Source organism: Oncorhynchus mykiss, chromosome 28 (genome assembly GCF_013265735.2).
Source record: "Oncorhynchus mykiss isolate Arlee chromosome 28, USDA_OmykA_1.1, whole genome shotgun sequence".
Lineage (NCBI taxonomy): Eukaryota > Metazoa > Chordata > Actinopteri > Salmoniformes > Salmonidae > Oncorhynchus > Oncorhynchus mykiss.
The window spans coordinates 27,382,621-27,403,138 of NC_048592.1; the positions used below are offsets into that span (position 1 = coordinate 27,382,621).

The 20,518-nt window shown below is 45.9% G+C and overlaps 1 protein-coding gene across 2 annotated transcripts in view; it reads left to right on the top strand.

The window, feature by feature from the left end:
- LOC110508821 (chromodomain-helicase-DNA-binding protein 7) overlaps positions 1-20,518 on the top strand; it is a 106,341-nt gene that overhangs the window by 34,517 nt on the left and 51,306 nt on the right. Inside the window, exons 4-6 of one of the 2 annotated variants that reach the window (XM_036966421.1) lie at positions 14,455-14,599; positions 19,720-19,845; positions 19,966-20,028. In XM_036966421.1, the coding sequence (XP_036822316.1) occupies positions 14,455-14,599; positions 19,720-19,845; positions 19,966-20,028 (334 nt within the window). The remainder of the gene's footprint in view (positions 1-14,454; positions 14,600-19,719; positions 19,846-19,965; positions 20,029-20,518) is intronic. The other variant, XM_036966422.1, reaches the window with a different exon arrangement.

Genomic DNA, 20,518 nt, shown 5'->3' on the forward strand with positions numbered 1-20,518 from the left:
TGCTTTCGCTGTAAAGCATTTTTGAAATCGGACACGATGGGTAGATTAACAAGATGTTTATCTTTCATTTGCTGTATTGGACTTGTTAACTAGCTTGTCCTGAGTTAAATTAACAGGCACCGCATCGATTATATGTATCATTGAATCATAACCTACTTCGCCAAACGGTTATTTAACAAGGGAATTCACGAAAAATGCACTGTCGATGCACCAATGTGTACCTAACCATAAACATCAACACCTTTCGTAAAATTAATACACAAGTATATATTTTTAAACCTGCATATTTAGTTAATATTGCCTGCTAACATTAATTTATTTTAACTAGGGAAATTGTCACTTCTCTTGCTTTCTGTGCAACAGAGTCAGGCTATATGCAACAGTTTGGGCCGCCTGGCTCGTTGCAAACTGTGTGAAGACCAACCTCGCCAAACGGGGGATGAACAAAAGCGCATTTGTGGAAAAAAGCACAATCGTTTCATGAATGTGCCTAACCATAAACATCAATGCCAGAAGTATATTATTTTAAATCTGCATATTTAGGTAAAAGAAATCCAGGTTAGCGGGCAATATTAAACTAGGGAAATTGTCACTTCTCTTGCGTTCATTGCATGCAGAGTCGGGATATATGAAACAGTTTGGGTCGTCTGGCTCGTTGCGAACTAATTTGCCAGAATTGTATGTAATTATGACAACATTGAAGGTTGTGCAACGTAACAGGAATATTTAGACTTATGGATGCCACCCGTTTGATAAAATATGTAACGGTTCCGTATTTCACTGAAAGAATAAACATTTTGTTTTCAAAATTATATTTTCTGGGTTTGACCATATTGACCCAAGGCTCGTATTTCTGTGTTATGTTATAATTAAGTCTATGATTTGATAGAGCAGTCTGACTGAGCGGTGGTAGGCAACAGCAGGCTCGTAAGCATTCATTCAAACAGCACTTTAGTGCGTTTTGCCAGCAGCTCTTCGCAATGCTTCAAGCATTGAGCTGTTTATGACTTCAAGCCTATCAACTCCCGAGATGAGGCTGGTGTAACCGATGTGAAATGGCTAGCTAGTTAGCGCACGCTAATAGCGTTTCAAATGTCATTCGCTCTGAGACTTAGTGGTTGTTCCCCTTGCTCTGCATGGGTAACCCTGCTTCGAGGGTGGCTGCTTCGAGGGTGGCTGTTGGAGAGGGACGGAAGCCATACTGTTACACTGGCAATACTAAAGTGCCTATAAGAACATCCAATAGTTAAAGGTATTTATTTTTGTCGTGACCGCTATTTCCGGAGGATTTCTCAACATAACGTAACCAACTAACGGAAGTATTTTGGGTATAAAAATAATGTTTATGGAACAATAGGAACATTTGCTGTCTAACTGGGAGTCTCGTCAGTGAAAACATCTGAAGATCAAAGGTAAACGGTTCATTTGATTGCTTTTCGTGACCAAGCTTCCTGCTGCTAGCTGGACATAATGCTAGGCTATCAATAAACTTACAAACACTTGTCTTGCTTTGGCTGTAAAGCATAATTTCAAAATCTGAGATGACAGGGTGATTAACAAAAGGCTAAGCTGTGTTTCACTATATTTCACTTGTGATTTCATGAATATGAATATTTTCTAGTAAATGTTTTTTGACCGTTGAGCTATGCTAATTAGTGCAGTTGATGACAATTCTCCCGGATCTGAGATGGGAAGTTCCAAGAGGTTAAGTTCCTTGCTCAGAACATATGAAAGCTGGTGGTTCCTTTTAACATGAGTCTTCAATAGTCCCACTTAAGAAGTTTCAGGTTATAGTTATTATAGGAATTATAGGACTATTTCTCTCTATACCATTTGTACTTAATATACCTTTAACAAAATGATGTCCATAATGTCGACAGAAACATGGCAAACGGTTTTTATAATCAATCCTCAAGGTGTTTTTCAAATATCTATTCGATAATATATCAACCGCGACAATTGGCTTTTCAGTAGGAGCGAGAGAAAATGACTACCTTTGTCTTTTACGCAAGAATCACTCTGAGAGCCCTCAGCTGGCCACTGACGCAATGTAGTCGTTTATGCTCATTCTTCAAAATAAAGGCCTGAAACTACGTCTAAAGGCTGTAGACACGTTAGGGAAGCCACAGAAAAAAGAATCTGGGTGATATCCCTTTCAATGGGCAATAGGGATGCATAGAAAGACAGGGGTTTCAAAATAAGAGGCACTTCCTGATTAGATTTTCCTTGCAGGTTTCGCCTGCAATATCAGTTCTGTTATACTCACAGACAATATTTTGACAGTTTTGGAAACTTTAGCGTGTTTTCTATCCTAATCTGCATATTCTAGCGTCTGGGCCTGAGAAATAGGCAGTTTAATGTGGGTATGTTTTTCAACCAAACATCAAAATCCTGCCCCATACCATAACCTGTTGAGTGTAAAGATAATTTGTTGGGTAGAGAGATGTTATCATTAACTATATATTATTGCACACAGTGAGGTCATGCAACTTCTTGTGTGACTTGTTAAGCACATTTTTACTCCTGAACTTATTTAGGCTTGCCATAACAAAGAAGTTGAATACTTATTGACTCAAGGACATTTCAACTTTACATTTTTTATTAATTTGTAAAAGTGTCAAAATTCTCCACTTTACATTATGGGCTATTGTGTGTAGGCCAGTGACAACATCTCCGTTGAATCCATTTTAAATTCAGACTGTAACACAAAATGTGGAAAGTGAAGGGTTGTGAATACATGTTGAAGAGGGTGGTGCTCAAGCTGCATCCCTGTCTCATTTCGCAGCCCTGAGAACACATCTTTATTGCCAATTGTTTTCCCCTGATTAATCGGAATGGCCGATTTTTAATTATGGCCGATTTCAAGTTTTCATAACAATCGGAAATCGGTATTTTTGGAGCGCCGATTTTGCCCGATTTTAAAAATAAAAAAATAATAATAAAAAATGTAAATATTTAAAATATTTTTTAAATATATATACTTTTAACTAGGCAAGTCAATTAAGAACACATTCTTATTTTCAATGACGGCCTAGGAACGGTGGGTTAACTGCCTTGTTCAGGGGCAGAACAACAGATTGTCACCTTGTCAGCTCGGGGAACCAATCTTGCAACCTTACAGTTACCTAGTCCAACGCTATAACCACCTGCCTCTCGTTGCACTCCACAAGGAGGCACCTGCATTCACCTGTTTCGTGAATGCAGTAAAAGCCAAGGTAAGTTGCTAGCTAGCATGAAACTTATCTTTATAAAAAAATAATCAATTAATCATGAGTTAACTACACATGGTTGATGATATTACTAGTTTATCTAGTGTGTCATGCATTGCATACAATCAATGCAACGCTGGGGGATGATTTAACAAAAGCGCAAAATTCACAATCGTTGGACGACTGTACCTTACCATAAACACCAATGCCTTTCTTAAAATCAATACCAGAAGTATATATTTTTAAGCCTGCATATTTAGCTAAAATAAATCCAGGTTAGCAGGCAATATTAACCAGGTGAAATTGTGTCACTTCTTTTGCTTTCATTGCATGCAGAGTCAGGGTATATGCAACAGTTTGGGCTGCCTAATTTGCCAGAATTTTACGTAATTATGACATAACATTGAAGGTTGTGTAATGTAACAAGAATATTTAGACTTAGGGATACCACCCGTTAGATAAAATACCGAACGGTTCCGTATTTCACTGAAATAATAAACATTTTGTTTTCGAAATGATAGTTTCCGGATTCGACCATATTAATGACCAAAGGCTCGTATGATTTGATAGAGCAGTCTGACTGAGCGATGGTAGGCAGCAGCAGGCTCGTAAGCATTCATTCAAACAGCACTTTCGTGCATTTTGCCAGCAGCTCTTCGCAAGCGCAGCGCAGCGCTGTTTATGACTTCAAGCCTATCAGCCTAATGGCTGGTGTAACCAATGTGAAATGGCTAGCTAGTTAGCGGGGTGCGCGCTAATAGCGTTTCAAACATCACTCGCTCTGAGACTTAGAGTAGTTATTCCCCTTGCTCTGAAGGGCCGCGGCTTTTGTGGAGCGATGGGTAACGCTGCTTCGAGTGTGGCTGTTGTCGATGTGTTCCTGGTTCGAGCCCAGGTAGGGGCGAGGAGAGTGACGGAAGCTATACTGTTACACTGGCAATACTATAGTGCCTATAAGAATATCCAATAGTCAAAGGTGTATGAAATACAAATGGTATAGAGAGAAATAGTCCTGTAAATACTATATTAACTACAACCTAAAATATGGTACCTTGGAATATTGAATTCTCATGTTAAAACGAACCACCAACTTTCATATGTTCTGAGCAAGGAACTCAAACGTTAGCTTTTTTACATGGCACATACTGCACTTTTACTTCAACACTTTGTTTTTGCATTATTTAAACCAAATTGAACATGTTTCATTATTTATTTGAGGCTAAATGGATTTTTATTGATGTATTATATTAAATTAAAATAAGTGTTCATTCAGTATTGTTGTAATTGTCATTATTACAAATAAATATAAAAAATCAGCCAATTAATCGGTATCGGCTTTTTTTGGTCCTCTATCGGCATTGAAAAATCATAATCGGTCGACCTCTATTACATACATTATGTCATGTTTTTCTATCAATTTGTAAAGCAGACCAAATTGAGTCAAAATATTTTTTGAAATCAACAAAGCATGAGACAAATATTTTTGTTTGTCAATAATGGTATGCAGGGTGTATATGTTGTCTGTAGTACGGTATTTTGATAAGGAGCCAATTTGTTCACTGAGGAAATGCTGGAGTTTGCTGTTAGTACTGCAGATCATTTTTCCAAGGTTGCTTTTGATGCAGATTTCACTAATTATTGGTCAAATTCATCTCCACTTTTGTGGTTTGGGGTGACCAGACAATGGTTCCAAATTTTGGGGTTAGATACCAGAGCTGGGGATGTTAGCCCATTTGAATTTGTGGTCTGTATACACAATGAATGTACAAAACATTAGGAACACCTGCTCGTTCCATAAGACTGACCAGGTGAAACCTATGATAACTTATTGATGGCACCTGTTAAATCCACTTCAATCAGTGTAGATGAAGGGGAGAAGACCGGTTATGGGGCGGCAGGTAGCCTAGTGGTTAGAGCGAGACTTAGAGTAGTTATTCCCCTTGCTCTGAAGGGCCGCAGCTTTTGTGGAGCGATGGGTAACGCTGCTTCGAGTGTGGCTGTTGTCGATGTGTAGATGAAGGGGAGAAGACCGGTTATGGGGCGGCAGGTAGCCTAGTGGTTAGAGCATTGAACCAGTAACCGAAAGGTTGCTAGATTGAATCCCCGAGCTGACAAGGTAAAAACCTGTCATTCTGCACCTGAAACACGACAGTCCCAGCATCCCAGCCAAATCTGTCATTCTGCCCCTGAAACACGACAGTCCCAGCATCCCAGCCAAATCTGTCATTCTGCCACTGAAACACGGCAGTCCCAGCATCCCAGCCAAATCTGTCATTCTGCCCCTGAAACACGGCAGTCCCAGCATCCCAGCAAAACCTGTCATTCTGCCCCTGAAACACGACAGTCCCAGCATCCCAGCCAAATCTGTCATTCTGCCCCTGAAACTTGGCAGTCCCAGCATCCCAGCCAAATCTGTCATTCTGCCCCTGAAACACGGCAGTCCCAGCATCCCAGCAAAACCTGTCATTCTGCCCCTGAAACACGGCAGTCCCAGCATCCCAGCCAAATCTGTAATTCTGCCTCTGAAACACGGCAGTCCCAGCATCCCAGCCAAATCTGTCATTCTGCCCCTGAAACACGGCAGTCCCAGCATCCCAGCCAAATCTGTCATTCTGCCCCTGAAACACGGCAGTCCCAGCATCCCAGCCAAATTTGTCATTCTGCAGCATCCCAGCAAAATTGTTTGCCGCATGCATATAACAAATATTAGACAGCAAGACTCGTGATCCAGGAGGGATTTCTCTGTGTTACCAAGCCAAGTTGATTTTGGAAGAAGTCTTTATCTCCTAGCATGTTGCTCAAGTTGTCTGCAGTTATTTAAAGTAACTACAAATATTCAAATGTGTAAAAAAAAAAATAGTTTCAACAGTTTTAAAGATATAAAAAAAATAATCAATTTGCCGTATACGGTATACCGCCCAAGCCTAATATGTAGCACACAGGACACAATGTACCTTCCCTGTTTCACTCCTGGTAGTTTGGTGGTTTTGACTCCCAGCTCTCTAACCTAAAGTGCAACCAGTGGGTCTGTCTCCCAGGCCAAAGGCAGATTACTTCAGACCTTGTATATTCCAGCATGAAATGGTAAAAGCTTAATTTTCCAAAGTGTCCAGTGTTATTCGTGTAGTTTAGTTTTGGACCATTAGGTTTGAGCAGAGCACGTTGAGCATCTGGTCAATGCCTCTTACTCTCTCTGCCGACCTGGGTGGAAATGCAAAGCAGGGGGACAGAGCGTGTGAACGAGCCAGTGAGAGATGAGTCCTTTTCATTGTGTAGGAAGTAACATGAGCTTCCTGAGGAATGTGTCAGCAGAGCCTCCCCATCCCCACTTCTTTCTCTGCTCTCGCTCCATCCCACTGCCCTTATCCCTCTCCTACCCTCCTCCGCAGTGCTGTCACTCCTCCTGGCAATTTCATCCAGAGGAAGAGGGAGGAGCCAGTGACAGCGCAGGGGTCAGCAGATGGGGGAGGTGTGTGAGTTGGGGGAGGGGGGAAAGTATGCATGTGAGGGGGATGGAAGTGTGTGCGTGTTTCTGTTTGTTTGCATGTTTGTGTGTGTGTGGAGGGAGTGGAGGGAGTGGGGAATCTTGTGGAGTAAAATGGCTGCCTATGGTAATCAAGGCAAGGCTTCTTCATTTAGCCTCCAGGCCTGACTAGCACCGGAATGAGGCACAGTAAAAAGGCTGTGTCACTAAATGAGCTCCAATCAACTGGGGCTAAGTCCCTTCTTTGCAACCTTCCTCCATTCTGTGATGGCTAGGCCAGTCGTTTTAATTTAGCATGATGGCAGCACATTTACTCAACCTCCACCGTATACTGGAAGGGTGGACTAAATAAACCCTTCTCTGTCTAATTGCTCCAGGCAGAAGTTTTCAACTCTGAAATTGGGTTATCAGATTTCCCCCAACCCAGGTCTCAACCATGAGGTGGGGAAAATTTGAACTAATCCTAGACATGCCTGCCCACACCTACCCAGTCAAACTTGGTCTTGACCTTGTCCTCTCTCCTCAGAGGGAAAATAACCTCAGTGTTCGCCTCCTGCTCAATTAATCCTGATGTATTAGTATCTTAGCACCTAGGTGTTTACTCTATTAGTCCTGATGTATTAGTATCTTAGCACCTAGGTGTTTACTCTTAGTCCTGGATGTATTAGTATCTTAGCACCTAGGTGTTTACTGTATTAGTCCTGATGTATTAGTATCTTAGCACCTAGGTGTTTACTCTATTAATCCTGATGTATTAGTATCTTAGCACCTAGGTGTTTACTCTATTAATCCTGATGTATTAGTATCTTAGCACCTAGGTGTTTACTCTATTAATCCTGATGTATTAGTATCTTAGCACCTAGGTGTTTACTCTATTAGTCCTGGATGTATTACTACACTGATCTAAAAGAAGTGGCTATGTGAAAGCTTCTGCCATATTGTTTTCACAATCCTTTTCCTCACTGGTGTGTATGTGTGTATATATATATATATATATGTGTGTGTGTATATGTGTGTGTGTATATGTGTGTATATGTGTGTGTGTGTGTGTGTGTGTATATATGTGTGTATGTATATATGTGTGTATGTACAGTGCCTTGCGAAAGTATTCGGCCCCCTTGAACTTTGCGACCTTTTGCCACATTTCAGGCTTCAAACATAAAGATATAAAACTGTATTTTTTTTGTGAAGAATCAACAACAAGTGGGACACAATCATGAAGTGGAACGACATTTATTGTATATTTCAAACTTTTTTAACAAATCAAATACTGAAAAATTGGGCGTGCAAAATTATTCAGCACCCTTAAGTTAATACTTTGTAGCGCCACCTTTTGCTGCGATTACAGCTGTAAGTCGCTTGGGGTATGTCTCTATCAGTTTTGCACATTGAGAGACTGACATTTTTTCCCATTCCTCCTTGCAAAACAGCTCGAGCTCAGTGAGGTTGGATGGAGAGCATTTGTGAACAGCAGTTTTCAGTTCTTTCCACAGATTCTCGATTGGATTCAGGTCTGGACTTTGACTTGGCCATTCTAACACCTGGATATGTTTATTTTTGAACCATTCCATTGTAGATTTTGCTTTATGTTTTGGATCATTGTCTTGTTGGAAGACAAATCTCCGTCCCAGTCTCAGGTCTTTTGCATACTCCATCAGGTTTTCTTCCAGAATGGTCCTGTCTTTTGGCTCCATCCATCTTCCCATCAATTTTAACCATCTTCCCTGTCCCTGCTGAAGAAAAGCAGGCCCAAACCATGATGCTGCCACCACCATGTTTGACAGTGGGGATGGTGTGTTCAGCTGTGTTGCTTTTACGCCAAACATAACGTTTTGCATTGTTGCCAAAAAGTTCAATTTTGGTTTCATCTGACCAGAGCACCTTCTTCCACATGTTTGGTGTGTCTCCCAGGTGGCTTGTGGCAAACTTTAAACAACACTTTTTATGGATATCTTTAAGAAATGGCTTTCTTCTTGCCACTCTTCCATAAAGGCCAGATTTGTGCAATATACGACTGATTGTTGTCCTATGGACAGAGTCTCCCACCTCAGCTGTAGATCTCTGCAGTTCATCCAGAGTGATCATGGGCCTCTTGGCTGCATCTCTGATCAGTCTTCTCCTTGTATGAGCTGAAAGTTTAGAGGGACGGCCAGGTCTTGGTAGATTTGCAGTGGTCTGATACTCCTTCCATTTCAATATTATCGCTTGCACAGTGCTCCTTGGGATGTTTAAAGCTTGGGAAATATTTTTGTATCCAAATCCGGCTTTAAACTTCTTCACAACAGTATCTCGGACCTGCCTGGTGTGTTCCTTGTTCTTCATGATGCTCTCTGCGCTTTTAACGGACCTCTGAGACTATCACAGTGCAGGTGCATTTATACGGAGACTTGATTACCCACAGGTGGATTGTATTTATCATCATTAGTCATTTAGGTCAACATTGGATCATTCAGAGATCCTCACTGAACTTCTGGAGAGAGTTTGCTGCACTGAAAGTAAAGGGGCTGAATAATTTTGCACGCCCAATTTTTCAGTTTTTGATTTGTTAAAAAAGTTTGAAATATCCAATAAATGTCGTTCCACTTCATGATTGTGTCCCACTTGTTGTTGATTCTTCACAAAAAAATACAGTTTTATATCTTTATGTTTGAAGCCTGAAATGTGGCAAAAGGTCGCAAAGTTCAAGGGGGCCGAATACTTTCGCAAGGCACTGTATATATGTGTGTATATATGTGTGTATGTATATATGTGTGAATGTATATATGTGTGAATGTATATATGTGTGTGTGTGTATATGTGTGTGTGTGTGTGTGTGTGTGTATGTATGTATGTATGTATGTATAAAAAATAAATAAGTGTCCTTTGCACTGTGTCAAGTGGCAGTTTGGCTTAAACCGATGAGGAGAGAGTGGACTTATTTGTCCCCTGCTTGCCTAGCCAGCTTCACTGACATGGGTGGAGTGCGAGGCTTCAGGCAAGAGGGGGACGGTCCGTGAGCCAATGGCAGGTAGGTAGCAGGCTGGCTTTTGACCTTGTTTGTGTGCTTGGTCATCCTGGGAGAAAGCTGAGCTATTAATAGCTGCCTGTTGTCTCCTGTGTCATCACTCCTCTTGCTGCCACACCCACAGATGGGTGTGACGTGGTGTGTCCTAGATTTGTTTGCACTGCACACAGCTGTCAGGAAGGAAGCACACCTGCAGCCACCTCACCTGTGTGTGTTTCTCTCCCTGAATGCAAACAAACTAAACCATGTGTTAACCCTTAAGGGCTCAGACACACCAAAAGTGTTTGCTGGCTAAGAGTACCCCTGAACAGAATTTGCTGACCTCGTGCACACCTATTTTGCAAAAAAATGTCGGCAGTCAGACAGCGGGTCGTCAGCGGGTCGTCCCTAAAACAACGCGCAGAGGAACGCTATGCATTTAGAGGCGTGGTACTACAATGTCTCCTACTCATACTGAAAGGACAGAAGTGCCTTCAGCCCCCAATCAGCACACACAGCTCTCACCATTCCATCTGTTTATCTTGTTACTTACTCTCTCTCTGACGCGAGGCATCTCCCCTCCCAAGCCAGTGACATGACTGAGATAACCGTACCTTGTTAATGTCTCCAGAGTTATTGCAGGCACTATGCTGAAGCTCTGTGTATATACCCCTGTGTACATGCATTGTCCTTAGCGAGTATGCAAAAGCGTGTGTGTGTGTGTGTGTGGGGGGGGGGGGCAGGCAGGAGGAGGAAGTGTCAGGGGGTCTAGCTGTGTATGACTCTTCTCACCAGCGAACAGCAGATGTCCTGTAACTCCCCCTCGGACCCTCTTCCTTCACTCTCCTCCTGCTGGAGGACCACATGCCTAAATGCCACCCAGTGCACCTCAGACACTGCATTCCAGATGAATTCCAGTGGTCCACTTTAACAAATCCCACTTGTTAATGTAGTTAAGCACCATAATGGCCGACTGGTATTTAAGCCCTACATACTAGAGCCACCATCTTCTAAAACCTGGTATTTCACATCCGGCCATGATTGGGAGTCACATAGGGCGGCGCGCTATTGGTCCAGCGTCGTCCGGGTTTGGCCGGGGTTGGCGTCATTGTAAATAAGAACTTGTTCTTGCCTAGTTAAATAAAGATTACGTTTTAACGTTGGTTAGAAGCGTTAGCCCTCTGTTGCTGCCTCCACTACCTTCCTCCTCCCCTGGTTGCATACACACAGCCTTGAACCCTGCCCACAAGCCGTTGTTACTGGAGAGCATTATTAAGGAGTAAGCGGGATAGTACGGTAGAGAAGGAGTGGTTAGGAGAGAAAGGGAGACTTGATAGCGGGGTAGAGAAGGAGTGGTTAGGAGAGAAAGGGAGACTTGATAGCGGGGTAGAGAATGAGTGGTTGGGAGACTTGATAGCGGGGTAGAGAAGGAGTGGTTAGCAGAGAAAGGGAGACTTGATAGCGGGGTAGAGAATGAGTGGTTAGGAGAGAAAGGGAGACTTGATAGTAGTGAAGAGAAGAATGAGTGGTTAGGAGAGAAAGGGAGACTTGATAGCGGGGTAGAGAATGAGTGGTTAGGAGAGAAAGGGAGACTTGATAGCGGGGTAGAGAAGGAGTGGTTGGGAGACTTGATAGCGGGGTAGAGAATGAGTGGTTAGGAGAGAAAGGGAGACTTGATAGCGGGGTAGAGAAGGAGTGGTTAGGAGAGAAAGGGAGACTTGATAGCGGGGTAGAGAATGAGTGGTTGGGAGACTTGATAGCGGGGTAGAGAAGGAGTGGTTAGCAGAGAAAGGGAGACTTGATAGCGGGGTAGAGAATGAGTGGTTAGGAGAGAAAGGGAGACTTGATAGCGGGGTAGAGAAGGAGTGGTTAGGAGAGAAAGGGAGACTTGATAGCGGGGTAGAGAAGGAGTGGTTGGGAGACTTGATAGCGGGGTAGAGAATGAGTGGTTAGGAGAGAAAGGGAGACTTGATAGTAGTGAAGAGAAGAATGAGTGGTTAGGAGAGAAAGGGAGACTTGATAGCGAGGTAGAGAAGGAGTGGTTAGGAGACTTGATAGCGAGGTAGAGAAGGAGCGGAGACAGACGAGGTTGAGAGGCTGACTAAGTGGAAAGAGATGGAGAAGGAAAGAGGGGTGAGAGAACGGGGGAAAGGGACATTAGGTCGACAGAGAAAAGCAAGAGAATGAGAGCGAAGGGATGAAGAAGCTGATCAATAAGATGGAACAGTAGAATGAAAAGAGAGAGCTAGAGCCTCTGATTGTTGGAGGGAGATGCATTGGAGAGGAGCGGACCGAGAGGAGCAAGTCTGTGGTTGACTAGGAGGGGGGAAGATGGGGAAGCTTATCTAACCAAGATGAGAGAAACGGGGAAACGCAATGGAGTTATATAGTTATGTACACTGAACAAACATATAAACTCAACATGTGAAGTGTTGGTCCTATGTTTCATGAGCTGAAAGAAAAATATCCCAGAAATGTTCCATAAGCACAAAAAGCCTATCTCTGTCAAATGTTGATCACAAATGTGTTTACATCCCTGTTAGTGAGCATTTCTTCTTTGCCAAGATAATCCATCCACCTGACAGGGGTGGCATAACATGAAGCTGATTAAACAGCATGATCATTACACAGATTCACCTTGCGCTGGGGACAGTAGGGCACTCTAAAATGTGCAGTTTCACATTTTGAGGGAGCATGCAATGTTCACCACAGCTGTTGCCAGAGAAGTAAATGTTCATTTCTCTACCAATGTCGTTTTAGAGAATTTGCCAGTACGTCCAACCGGCCTCACAACCGTAGACCATATGTAACCATGCCAGCCCAGGACCCCCACATCTGGCTTCTTCACCTGCGGGATCGGCCGAGACCAGCCACCCGGTTTGTACAGGAAACTGTGGGTTTGCACAACCAAAGAATTTCTGCACAAATTGACAAACAGTCAGGGAAGCTCATCTGCGTGGTCGTTGTCCTCACTAGGGTCTTGACCTGACTGCAGTTCAGCGTCATTACACTTCAGTGTCACCTTCGAAAGCCACTGGCACGCTGGAGAAGTGTGCTCTTCGTGAATGAATCCCAGTTTCATCTGTACCGGGCTGGTAGCAGACAGCATGTATGGTGTCGTGTGGGTGAGCGGTTTGCTGATGTCGACGTTGTGAACAGAATGCCCCATGGTGGCGGTGGGGTTATGGTATAGACAGGCAAGAGCTATGGACAACGAACACAATTGCATTTTATTTATGTCAATTTGAATACACAGAGATACCGTGACGAGATCCTGAGACCCATTGTTGTGCCATTCATCCTCTGCCATCATGTTTCAGCATGATACTGCACGTTCCCATGTCACAAGAATCTGTACACAATTCCTGGAAGCTGAAATGTCAGTTCATCCATGGCTTGAATACTCATCAGACATATCACCCACTGAGCATGTTTGGGATGCTCTGGATCGACGTGTACGACAGCTTTTTCCAGTTCCCGCCAATATCCAGCAACTTCACACAGCCATGGAAGAGGAGTGGGAAAACATTCCACAGGCCACAACAGCCTGATCAACTCTATGTGAAGGAGATGTGTCGCGCTGCATGAGGCAAATGGTCCCACCAGATACTGAATGGTTTTCTGATCCATCTACTTTTTTTTTTTTTTAAGATCACTGTGACCAGCAGATGCACATTTGTATTCAGTCATGTCAAATTCATAGATTAGGGCCTAATTCATTCACTCAAATAGTTCATTTAAGGAAATCAGACAAAATCAGTACAATCTTTTGAAATTGTTTCATGTTGCATTTTTATTTTTGTTCAGTGTAGCAGCAGTAGGAGGAGAAGAGGAGATAAGTGATAGAGGGAGAGGAGTAGAGTGTCTGAGTAGAGCAGATGGCTCCAGCCTGTGGAGTCCAGCCAGAGGAACAGGTGCGGATCACGTGACCGCGGGTTACCAGGGCGATGTGATTGCTCTTGGCTGCAAATGAAAGTAGAGGGGGACCCTAGAGTAGAGCCAGCAAGGGAGTGAGCTAAGGAGAGGGGGGGTTGACTGCTCGCCTCCAGGGCTTTGTGTAATCTGTGGCAGGGAGGAGCGGAGCGGTCTCTCGTGCTCTCTGTGTGGAAAGAGACACACAGCTTCCCTCTCCTCTTCCCTTCTCTAGCTGTTCCTGTTTCAACCGTCTGTCATCCAGCCTCAATGAAATTAATTGACCTCAAACTGTTAATTTAAAACATGGCATCTCCAAGATGGTTACTAGAAATCCCACGACTTCCTTCTCATTGTGTATCTGAACATCAACTTTGAAACCACAGGTTTAACTTGCTAAATGCTCTTGTGTACGGATGATGGTTGACTGTTCCAACAGTCTGGTTTCCGCTGGTGTCTACGGTGGGGCCTCATGCTGTGGAAAGTCTATATAGTGGAAACAGATGATGAGTTTTTCCAGGAGTTTAACGATTGTGGTGTAAAGTTAACTATACTTTAGGCCAGTGTATCCTAACTCCAGTCCTTCAGTGCAAAAATGTATGCTGTTGAGTGTACCTGAGGCCTGGGGTTGGGAAACACTGTTTCAAGCGTTGTTGACTTCATACTATCAGAGACAGAAGCGAAAGCTGACTGTAATACCTGTTTTAAGATGATGACATGAGATGGTGTTCACTCATCAGTCCTTCTCTACATATTCTCCCTCTTTCATATCAACCTCTCGTTCATCCTTCTCTTCCTAATCCCTTCCCTCCTCTTCTGTCGCTCTTTCATCCTTCTCCTAACCGCTCTTCCCCTCCTGCTTCTAGAAGCACTAAGAAGGTGGAGTCAGCGGAGGGCAGTGGCAGCAGTGTGAAGGAGATTAAGAGGACGAGGGAGCCCTCGGTCAGCTCCGATGTGGAGAAGTCACCCCCAGGCCCCTCCGATGAGGACGACGACGATGACGGTGTCCAGGTACACACACACACACACACACACACACACACACACACACACACTGTAACGTTAGTGACACACACAGTAACATCAGTTTTGAGCTAACCTAACATAGCAGGTGTAAAATAAATGCCTGAAGCTAGATCCCCTACATACTGACCTGAAGCTAGATCCCCTACATACTGACCTGAAGCTAGATCCCCTACATACTGACCTGAAGCTAGATCCCCTACATACTGACCTGAAGCTAGATCCCCTACATACTGGCCTGAAGCTAGATCCCCGACATACTGGCCTGAAGCTAGATCCCCTACATACTGGCCTGAAGCTAGATCCCCGACATACTGGTCTTAACCTCTTAACACTGTTTTTTTTTTCTCGTTATCTCCTGCACTGTTCAACCAATCCGGTAAATGTGGAGGAGAAGACTGAGTCTCCTTTTTAACATCCAAAAGTGGAAGTCATGTGGCAGGCTCTCTTTCCATTTCCTCTGAAAACCAGAACATCCGGTTGTTGGGGGACTCTGCAGAGGCTAGTTGTAAACACACACCGTAACATCGGTGGTACAGTAGACAGACAAACACTTTCCAAATTAAATGCAAAAAAGTTATCCAATGTTGGCATGAGCCTGGGGGTGGCGTAGTGACAATACAAGCAAGCAGCACTTTTCTACAAACATCCGCTATTACTCTTAATCATGGAAGCTAGTGGTGTTTATTGTAGAACAAGTTTGGGATGAAACTGTTCAGCACCACAGAACGCTCGAATAGAAACGTATTGGAACAGAGATTACACATTCAGAACCTCTTAACCCAGGTCTCTCTGCGACGTTCTAGACCCTCTATGAAGATGCCTGTGTTCATTTATTGACATACTTCTGGTCTTAATTGTTTGAATAAATTCTGCAGCCATACAAAAGTAGTGTACTATATAGGGACTAGGGTGCAGATTGAGACGCTTTCTGACTAGTTTCTACCGGCATTCTTGTTCAATTTTGGACTGGTCCTGTGGTTTTGGACTGGTTCTTGGGTTTTGGACTGGTTTGGACTGGTTCTGGGGTTTTGGACTGGTTCTGGGGTTTTGGACTGGTTCTGGGGTTTTGGACTGGTTCTGGGGTTTTGGACTGGTTCTGGGGTTTTGGACTGGTTCTGGGGTTTTGGACTGGTTTGGACTGGTTCTGGGGTTTTGGACTGCTCCTGGGGCTTTGGACTGGTTCTGGGGTTTTGGACTGGTCCTGGCATTTTTCAGGAGTGATTTTAATCAAAATATCGTGACACACTCCTCCACTCTGATGCAGGAATATGGGAGCTGTTAGCAGCAAATTACTAAACCAACCCAAATATCCAGGAGACCCAGCTGGCTGATACTGGGGCACTGTCCAATGTTCACCAGTCTTTAGCAGTAGGCACTGCCCAATGTTCACCAGCCTTCAGCAGTAGGCACTGTCCCGATGTTCACCAGTCGGCACTGTCCCGATGTTCACCAGTCGGCACTGTCCCGATGTTCACCAGTCGGCACTGTCCCGATGTTCACCAGTCGGCACTGTCCCGATGTTCACCAGTCGGCACTGTCCCGATGTTCACCAGTCGGCACTGTCCCGATGTTCACCAGTCGGCACTGTCCCGATGTTCACCAGTCGGCACTGTCCCGATGTTCACCAGTCGGCACTGCCCCGATGTTCACCAGCCTTCAGCAGTAGGCACTGCCTGACCAATGAAATACCATGTCTGCAGCGGTTACGGTTTACCCCTTCAGGACAGACTGAGAGGGCTGCCTGCCTCGCGCTAGACACTGGTTGTGTGGCTTGCTCCTAGGTTAGACTGTGCTGTATATTGTGGAGGTTGTGGGAGTGATGTGAGCTTACCTGATTTAAAATGAATCTGTAGACGTTTCTCCTGTGATTTATCTATGATCAATAAGATACCTGGGTCATGTTCGTTAAACACCAAACAGAAGACAACTGAGGCACCGTCTGAACTCGGTGTTTGTGTGCAGGGCCTAAAATGAACACCCGCCACCTGCCAAATATGGGTGGATTTTGACATTGGCGGGTAAGATGTCCATTTAACCAGCCACGTTTGCAGGTGCTCAGGGCTCCAGTGTGAGCATTTCACTTGCATTTGTGAATAAAAAGTATTATGTTGAAAGTATTTCTGCCGTCTTGTTTCATAACTGGTAAATGAATCACACAACGTCAAAGAACTATGACTCCTATAGCCTATCCCACCTCGCTCTGCAACACTGCTTGGCTGAAGCGCTGAGTGAAAGATTAGTTTTTAGAAGCGCTGTGGACAGGCATAACAGTTGGTCTAGTTTACTTGAAATGAAAGTCTACTGAAGTGAGACTTTGTCCTTGTGTTTCTTGGTCTATTTACATTGTTTTGTTCACAGGTTGTTTTTCTATGTTTGAGTTTCAGCTGAAGACAACACGGCTATTAGTCAGACTCTCAATCTCACAGGCACATGACTCTGGGGTTGCATTACCACGGTAACCTTTAAAGGGGCAGGTGAACATTTGTCTTATCTCTGATATTTTGGTTAAAAGACCCAGGTCTCAAAAAAATCATAAATTAATTTACTTCTTACAAGTAATACATGTATTGTTTTAGAAACATTACAATACATTTTTTTTGTTGCTTAATTTTTTTGTGGCAATATTTGGCCTGGTAAAAAATCTGAGTGGCTGGTAGATTTTAAAAAAATCTAAAAGTACATTTTAGGCCCTATTTGTGTGCGTATTGAACAGGACCCAGGTGTGTTATGACTGCAGTCTTAATTCAGGGCCGTTAGCCCAATATGGTACACCTGTCTAACCTCTCTCACACCTCTCTCTCACACGCCTCTCTCTCACACGCCTCTCTCTCACACGCCTCTCTCTCACACGCCTCTCTCTCACACGCCTCTCTCTCACACGCCTCTCTCTCACACGCCTCTCTCTCACACGCCTCTCTCTCACACGCCTCTCTCTCACACGCCTCTCTCTCACACGCCTCTCTCTCACACGCCTCTCTCTCACACGCCTCTCTCTCACACGCCTCTCTCTCACACGCCTCTCTCTCACACGCCTCTCTCTCACACGCCTCTCTCTCACACGCCTCTCTCTCACACGCCTCTCTCTCACACGCCTCTCTCTCACACGCCTCTCTCTCACACGCCTCTCTCTCACACGCCTCTCTCTCACACGCCTCTCTCTCACACGCCTCTCTCTCACGCCTCTCTCTCACACGCCTCTCTCTCACACGCCTCTCTCACACGCCTCTCTCACACGCCTCTCTCTCACACGCCTCTCTCTCACACGCCTCTCTCTCACACGCCTCTCTCTCACACGCCTCTCTCTCACACGCCTCTCTCTCACACGCCTCTCTCTCACACGCCTCTCTCTCACACGCCTCTCTCTCACACGCCTCTCTCTCACACGCCTCTCTCTCACACGCCTCTCTCTCACACGCCTCTCTCTCACACGCCTCTCTCTCACACGCCTCTCTCTCACACGCCTCTCTCTCACACGCCTCTCTCTCACACGCCTCTCTCTCACACGCCTCTCTCTCACACGCCTCTCTCTCACACGCCTCTCTCTCACACGCCTCTCTCTCACACGCCTCTCTCTCACACGCCTCTCTCTCACACGCCTCTCTCTCACACGCCTCTCTCTCACACGCCTCTCTCTCACACGCCTCTCTCTCACACGCCTCTCTCTCACACGCCTCTCTCTCACACGCCTCTCTCTCACACGCCTCTCTCTCACACGCCTCTCTCTCACACGCCTCTCTCTCACACGCCTCTCTCTCACACGCCTCTCTCTCACACGCCTCTCTCTCACACGCCTCTCTCTCACACGCCTCTCTCTCACACGCCTCTCTCTCACACGCCTCTCTCTCACACGCCTCTCTCTCACACGCCTCTCTCTCACACGCCTCTCTCTCACACGCCTCTCTCTCACACGCCTCTCTCTCACACGCCTCTCTCTCACACGCCTCTCTCTCACACGCCTCTCTCTCACACGCCTCTCTCTCACACGCCTCTCTCTCACACGCCTCTCTCTCACACGCCTCTCTCTCACACGCCTCTCTCTCACACGCCTCTCTCTCACACGCCTCTCTCTCACACGCCTCTCTCTCACACGCCTCTCTCTCACACGCCTCTCTCTCACACGCCTCTCTCTCACACGCCTCTCTCTCACACGCCTCTCTCTCACACGCCTCTCTCTCACACGCCTCTCTCTCACACGCCTCTCTCTCACACGCCTCTCTCTCACACGCCTCTCTCTCACACGCCTCTCTCTCACACGCCTCTCTCTCACACGCCTCTCTCTCACACGCCTCTCTCTCACACGCCTCTCTCTCACACGCCTCTCTCTCACACGCCTCTCTCTCACACGCCTCTCTCTCACACGCCTCTCTCTCACACGCCTCTCTCTCACACGCCTCTCTCTCACACGCCTCTCTCTCACACGCCTCTCTCTCACACGCCTCTCTCTCACACGCCTCTCTCTCACACGCCTCTCTCTCACACGCCTCTCTCTCACACGCCTCTCTCTCACACGCCTCTCTCTCACACGCCTCTCTCTCACACGCCTCTCTCTCACACGCCTCTCTCTCACACGCCTCTCTCTCACACGCCTCTCTCTCACACGCCTCTCTCTCACACGCCTCTCTCTCACACGCCTCTCTCTCACACGCCTCTCTCTCACACGCCTCTCTCTCACACGCCTCTCTCTCACACGCCTCTCTCTCACACGCCTCTCTCTCACACGCCTCTCTCTCACACGCCTCTCTCTCACACGCCTCTCTCTCACACGCCTCTCTCTCACACGCCTCTCTCTCACACGCCTCTCTCTCACACGCCTCTCTCTCACACGCCTCTCTCTCACACGCCTCTCTCTCACACGCCTCTCTCTCACACGCCTCTCTCTCACACGCCTCTCTCTCACACGCCTCTCTCTCACACGCCTCTCTCTCACACGCCTCTCTCTCACACGCCTCTCTCTCACACGCCTCTCTCTCACACGCCTCTCTCTCACACGCCTCTCTCTCACACGCCTCTCTCTCACACGCCTCTCTCTCACACGCCTCTCTCACCTCTCTTTTTACCTCGCTCTCTTTTCACCTCGCTCTCTTTTCACCTCGCTCTCTCTATAGAAGCGTCGTTCCAGTCGTCAGGTGAAGAGGAAGCGCTATACAGAGGAACTGGAGTTCAGGATCTCAGACGATGATGGAGATGTTTCCCCCACTCCCAAGTCGCCCTTCAACACCTCTGAACAGCAGGTCAGCACCCACAATGTGTGCAGGTGTGCATGCGTTCCAGAGAGAAAATGTGTGAATAGGTTTGTGCTCATTGCTCTTACATTTGACTGTGCTAATGTTGTTCAATCTGTGTGACTGTAGGAGGTGGAGACAGAGGGGCCTGTGGTGGAGAAGATCCTGTCCATACGCATGGGGAAGAAAGAGGTGAGACAGCTGGGTCTGTGGAGAGAGAGAGGGTACCAGTGCCCTGGTGTCATCTTATGATGTGCTGTTCAACCAGCTCCAAGTAGATTACACACCCACATACCCTGCCTCTTAGACAGCCACTTCATAGAGCAGTCTAGCAGTGGTCTGGAGAGGACACACTAGCAGTGGTCTGGAGAGGACACACTAGCAGTGGTCTGGAGAGGACACACTAGCAGTGGTCTGGAGAGGACACACTAGCAGTGGTCTGGAGAGGACACACTAGCAGTGGTCTGGAGAGGACACACTAGCAGTGGTCTGGAGAGGACACACTAGCAGTGGTCTGGAGAGGACACACTAGCAGTGGTCTGGAGAGGACACACTAGCAGTGGTCTGGAGAGGTCACCACTAGCAGTGGTCTGGAGAGGTCACCACTAGCAGTGGTCTGGAGAGGACACACTAGCAGTGGTCTGGAGAGGTCACCACTAGCAGTGGTCTGGAGAGGTCACCA